General features: G+C 49.6%; 1 protein-coding gene across 1 annotated transcript; it reads right to left on the bottom strand.

Annotated features, from left to right (window-relative positions):
- Positions 1-676: 676 nt before the first annotated feature.
- On the bottom strand, positions 677-3,873 carry LOC129403462 (mast cell protease 1A-like). Its single transcript, XM_055132086.1, has 5 exons — positions 3,822-3,873; positions 2,353-2,503; positions 1,810-1,948; positions 1,323-1,577; positions 677-820 (listed from the first exon to the last, which is right to left on the bottom strand). The coding sequence occupies exons 1-5, from the start codon at positions 3,871-3,873 to the stop codon at positions 677-679; spliced, it is 741 nt and encodes a 246-aa protein (XP_054988061.1).
- Positions 3,874-5,746: the final 1,873 nt, after the last annotated feature.

Below are 5,746 nucleotides of genomic sequence, written 5' to 3'. Positions count from 1 at the left end.
GAACTCTGGGACAGGGATGGAGGTGAGGCTGAGCTGGTCTGTCCTGTGAGTGCCTGAGGGTTATGGACCCCCCTGCTGGGCCATCATAGAGAGTCCTTATGAGTCCCCCTGGGGCCCATCCTCAGTAGGAAACCCTGCTAGTGCCAGAGGGAGTCTGGGGGGTCTCTGTGGGTGGCACAGAGAAGAGGCAGCTTAGGGCAGTGTGTCCTGGATGGAACAGGGGGACTGAGAGCTCCATGGGAGCAGGATGAGGAAGTGTCTGGGAGACTGGAGGCTGAGCTGAGCCTGAGCTTGAGGGGTGGGGAAGGGCCTGGGACTCAGCTCTCAGGGGTGAGAGTGGGTGTGGGGGTGATGATACACACAACAGGGGAGTCCCCTGAGCCTCAGTCCAGCCTGTGCTTCCTCCTCCTCGGTGGTCAGTCTAACTCTGGCAAGGGGACAGAGGGGATGATGTGGGTGGGCTTCATGACTAGGACAGTTCTTCAGGGCTGGGGGTTGGGGAGTGGAGAAAGAAGTAAACAGTCGAACTGCATCCCTGAACTCCTGAGCACAGAGCTGCCCTATGAGTGAGGCTCACACATGAACAAGAGGTTGATGCTAGTAAAGATTTTACTGAGCTGTGGGCCCCTCCCCAGGAGGCGCTGGACCTTTTCAGAGGAGGCATGGGAAGCTGACGTTACATTCTTCTCAGCGTTTTCTTTATCCAGGGCAGGAAAAAGGAGATTCTGGTGTAGATGCCTGGAGGATTTCCGTTTTTGTCTCCATAGGACACGATGCCCTGAGCTACATTGTCACACACGAGAGGACCTCCGGAGTCTCCCTGTGGAGGTGAGGGAAGGATTGGTCTGTCTCCTCCTGCCCCAGGCCAAAGCTGGCAGGCCAGGGCCCAGCTGTCAGGGGCTGACCCTGGACATTGTCAGGGTACCTCACCCCAGAGGCCTGCTTCCTTTGCCCCCTCCCAGAACCAAGGCCATTTCCTGTTGGGTCTGGAACAACCAGTTGGTTTAACTCAGTGTGGGGGCCTCAGACAATAATCTGGTGGGACTAACTCTGACATCCACTTGTCAGAGTTACCAAATGATGAGGGACACCCCACCTGCTTGTGCTCAGATACTGGGATTGTCTCTGGGAGACCCCGTGTGCCATCCCCAAAGGCCCTTGAAGGCTGACAGAGGTCTGGTTCTTCCTCACCAGGTGGCCTTCTTTTCCTGCTAGAGGGAATCTCCCCAAGGATAAGGAGTCCTCACTGTCCAGTGACTAGGCCTCCACTGCTCCCCAATCTGCCCTGTCTCCTTAGTCAAGTTTGTAGTCACTGATCTCACCTTCATGGCATCTTTTTCGTTCTCATCTCCTGCACACAGCTGAGTGGTCGGGTTGTAATTTTTGTAGATTCTTTTGCACCTCTCTTCATTTTGTACTTTCAGCTCCACCTCCATCAGTTTTTTAGAAGCCTTTCCCTTGGAGGTGGTTTGTCCCCAGCCAGCCACACTGCACCACTGTCCTGGCCCCAGGCGGGTTTGTGGATCTGGCAGGCTCAGGAGATTGATTTTGTTGGTCAACCTAACCTTTTTTTCCAGCTGTGAGGAGAGAGGGAGAGAGAGAGAGAGAGAGAGAGAGAGAGAGAGAGAGAGAGAGAGAGAGAGAGTGTCTAGCTCACTATACAGCTCCTGGACTCAACCCCCGAATGGGATGCTTGTCTTAGTCTTTGTCAGCCACCAAAAATGACAGACATTGGATAAGAGGAGGGACACAGATGTCAGTGGGAGGGAAACAGGGATCCACTTCAAGTCAGTTTCAGCACTTTCTTACCTTCAGCAGCATGATATCATTGGCGTTAGTATATATATTATAGCCCTCATGAGGGAAGGCTTCTATCACAGAGATCTTCTTCCTGAGACAGTTCCTTATTTTGCCAATGTTGTTGGTACCCAGGAGCACCTCGATTTTTCTGCACAAAGAGCACACAGGATGCATGGTCCCAGACAGAGCACAGCATGTGGGTTTGCAGCAGAGGACCAGTTTAAGGACCTGAGGGACAGGGCACTACATTGGGAGCTCTGATTCTCAGCAGCTGAGGGTTTGTTGGAATTTATGGTCCCTGTACTTGTTTTTCCCAGGGGTGAGTGGAACCAGCAAAACGTGAAATGGCATTGTTTGCCTCTGGGTGCTAATTCGTAGGCAGGGCAGAATCCCTGCAGCCTCTGCACGAGAGTGGTCCTGTCCTCAGGAACCTGCCCATCCCTCCCATGAAGACTCTCCTGGCTCACTGTCCCTGGAGCTGGGGAGTGTCTGGGCAGAAGCAGGGCTCCCCACCCAGGGTCCCCTGGGGACTGTAGCTGTGTGTCTCCTCACCTGCCATTACAGTGAGCGGCCGTCATCACTACGTCCTCTTGGATCAGGAACCCACCACATCGGAATATTTCAGACTTCTGATCGTGGATCTTCAGGTATGCCATGTAGGGTCGGGAGTGCGGTTTGGCTTCATGTCCCCCAATGATATCCCCTGAGGAGATGTCAGGTGTGTGTGTGTATGTGTGTGTGTATGCACCCCCTCCATGGCCCTGCTACTTTCACTGTAGGCTCATGGCAGCGGGTGGTCTGGGGTTCAGAGTTTTTTTTGGCAGCGCGAGCTTCACATCCCATTCCGTCCCAGGCCCCAAACACACAACAAGGGGATAAGCAGCAGCTCAGCCAGAGAGTTCATTCAAAAAGAAGAGGGAGATGTCTGTCTTAGGGACCGCAGAGTCTGGGGGCTCTCACATTACTCTCCTGGCTGGGTTCTGAGATCTCTGATTTTGTGATGTTCAGCAGGAACATCTTTTAGTGGGAGAATGAGGTCAGGAGCTGAGTGCGTTTCAGCTTATTCCTGAGGTGAGCACAGTGGATGCTCTGTTATTTCAGGTGCCTGTAGGAATGACCTTTAGGTTGGAGGTCATTGAGGAGGGCCTTCAGGAAGTTTGGAGGTATCTGTGGGTTGGATTCAGGAAGCAGAAGGATTGGATCTATTGAACTTGTACATCTTTGACCAGGGGGCACTGCTCAGTGAATGGAAGGAGAACAGAGTTAGTGAGCGGCATTGAGGGGTCTTGGGACAGAGCCAGGCAGAAACAGAACTTTGGGGACAGCAATGCCACCCACTAGAGGGTCTGTTATATTCCAGCTCGTCCTGTACCCCCATCTCCCACGCATCCCGGTATCTGTTCTAGAGGCATCCCTGAACAGCCCTGTCTCTCTTCAGGTACCAAGAGTGTAGTGCCCACCAACTCTTCTTCAGTTGAGTTTCCCACCATTTCTGTTTCTTTCTTTTTTTTAATCCAACATAATTCTTTTTCTTTTAAATTTTATTTTATTGAATCACCGTGAGATAGTTACAAGCTTCCATGTTTGGGTTACAATCTCACAATGATCAAACACTCACCCCTCCTTCAGTGCACATTCCCCACTACCGATATCCCGGGTATACCTCCCCCTCTTTCCCACCTTCCCTCTGCCTCCGTGGCAGACAAAATTCCTAATACTCTTTCTCTAATTTTGGGCATTATGTCTTGCAACACAAACACTGAGAGGTCAACATGTTTGTTCCATTATCTACTTTCGGCTCGCATCTCCCATCCCAGCTGGTTCCTCTAGCCATCATTTTCTTAGTGGTCCCTTCTCTATTCCATCTGCCTCCTCCCCTCCGCTCATGAAGAATCCAACATAATCCTTCAGGGACTCATGTGTCCCCGGATGTGGATTCAGAATGTTCCAGTAGACAATGGATAGTCAGATTCAGAAGAAGTAGGAGCAGGTCAGGCTTTGAGCGTGGGAGGGTCACTTACCTGTCTCTGCTCTCGGGGACAGTGCAAAGATCAACAGAAGGAGCAGGAGCATCTTCCCAGGAAGGTGTTCAGTTGGCAGCACTGTGCTTCCTCTATAGTCTCTTTTCTAACCTAGAAGAGAAAGGTTGTGTGGCTTTGGTCAGTTACCTGGGTCCCTTTCTAGTTTTATACATTCTCCCCACCTCACTGGTGACGACATTTCCTAGATAGCTGTGGGAGAGTGCAAGGCACACCATAGTAGTATTCGTAGTAGAGCCTCAGAGTTCTTGTTCCAGCCCAGAAAGGAATCCTAGTGAATAAGTGGGACAGTGCAACAGGAGGTATTCATCCCAGAATTATTGGATCCCAGAAACATGTGTTCACACTTCTTCATTATCATATTGCCAAGTTCATCCAACTAAAGTTTTTGAGAGCTGTGTGCCTACGTTCTTGTCTGGTATGACTGACGCATCACACTGAAGATGCCTCCTTCCCTTATGTTGTGGGGAACGAAGAAGAAACCTCAGTGACTAGGTGTAGAAAGAATGAACCAAGGTGAGAGACAGCGGACATGAGCTTAACCCAGCTCATGTCTAGAATGGAAGGACCCTAGTGACAGATGGAGCAGACATGGACCCAGAAAGCAACCCATCCACCATCATGGCTTCCTTTTTTTGAAATTTTATCAGCTTTATTAATTTATAAATGCCGAGTGTGACAGAAAATCACCTGTCAGATCAATGTTTTCGTCATTTTGGAAACATGTGATCCTAATGTTTCATCGAGAATTTAAGCCAGGCCTCTGCTGTGTTGCAGAGTTTGATTCCAAGAAAAGTTCTGATCCTTAAACGTCTGATATATGTATAATGTAGAAGTATGCTGGGCCACCAAATATCCAGAACTTGTTTATCCTTTCCCACATTTCTTTTTTTAAATAATTTATTTATTTTTTAATTGGTGAGTCACAGTGAGGGTACAGTTAGAGGTTCACACATTTTTGTGCTTGTTTTTCCCTCATGCAATGTTCGAGAGCCCATCCCTCCACAAGTGTCCATTCTCCACCACTTATGAACCCAGTATCCCTCCCACCCCCCTATCCCATCCCCCCCTCCCTGCTCCCCCTCTGTGGCAGAGCATTCCAATTTGTTCTCTCTCTCCTTCTGGGTCTTGTGGTTTGCAACAGGGGTATTGGGTGGCCATCATGTTCAGTCTCTAGTCTACTTTTAGCATGCATCTCCCTCCCCGCTCGGGATTTCCAATCACATTTAACTTGGTGTTCCCTTCTCTATCTGGGATGACTTTCCCCCAGCGTGTGAGGCTAGCTTCCAAGCCATGGAGCCAACCTCCTGGTATTATATACTACTATTCTTGGGTATTAGTCTCCTACTCTGCCATTTTATATTCCACAGATGAGTGCAATCTTTCTATGTCTGTCCCTCTCTTTCTGGCTCATTTCACTTAGCATGATACTTTCCATGTTGATCCACTTATATACAAAGTTCATGACTTCATCTTTTCTTTTTTTTAAATTTTTTATTGGAGAATCACTGTGAGATACAGTTACAAACTTATGAACTTTGTGTTTGCATTTTACTCAGAGTGAACGTTTACCCATCCCTCCACCAGTGCCCATTCACCTCCACCAATGATCGAAGTACTCCTCTCACCACCCCTACCCCATCCCCCACCACCCTACCCTGCCTCTGTGGCAGGGCACTCCCCTTTGTTCTCTCTCCTTTTGGGTGTTGTAGTTTGCAATAGAGGTATTGAGTGGCCATCATGTTCAGTCTATAGTCTACTTTCAGCTCGCATCTTCCAACCTGAATGGGTTCTCCTGACATACTCTACTTGGTGTTCCCTTCTCTATCTGAGCTGCCTTTTCCCCCAGCATGTGAGGCCAGTTTCCAAGCTGTGGGGCAGACCTCCCAATCCTTATCTCTACAACC

The sequence above is a fragment of the Sorex araneus genome, chromosome 3 (assembly GCF_027595985.1).
Source record: "Sorex araneus isolate mSorAra2 chromosome 3, mSorAra2.pri, whole genome shotgun sequence".
Classification (NCBI taxonomy): Eukaryota; Metazoa; Chordata; class Mammalia; order Eulipotyphla; family Soricidae; genus Sorex; species Sorex araneus.
Note: the sequence above shows the minus strand (reverse complement) of the source record. Positions and strands in the feature narration are given on the sequence as shown.

Coding starts and splice junctions, on each gene's coding strand:
- LOC129403462 (XM_055132086.1), bottom strand. CDS start 3,873: ATGCTCCTGCTCCTTCTGTTGATCTTTGCACTGTCCCCGAGAGCAGAG. Junction 2,504..3,821: donor GTCCCCGAGAGCAGAGACAG/GTAAGTGACCCT, acceptor ACATCTCCTCAG/GGGATATCATTGGGGGACAT. Junction 1,949..2,352: donor GCCGCTCACTGTAATGGCAG/GTGAGGAGACAC, acceptor CTCTTTGTGCAG/AAAAATCGAGGTGCTCCTGG.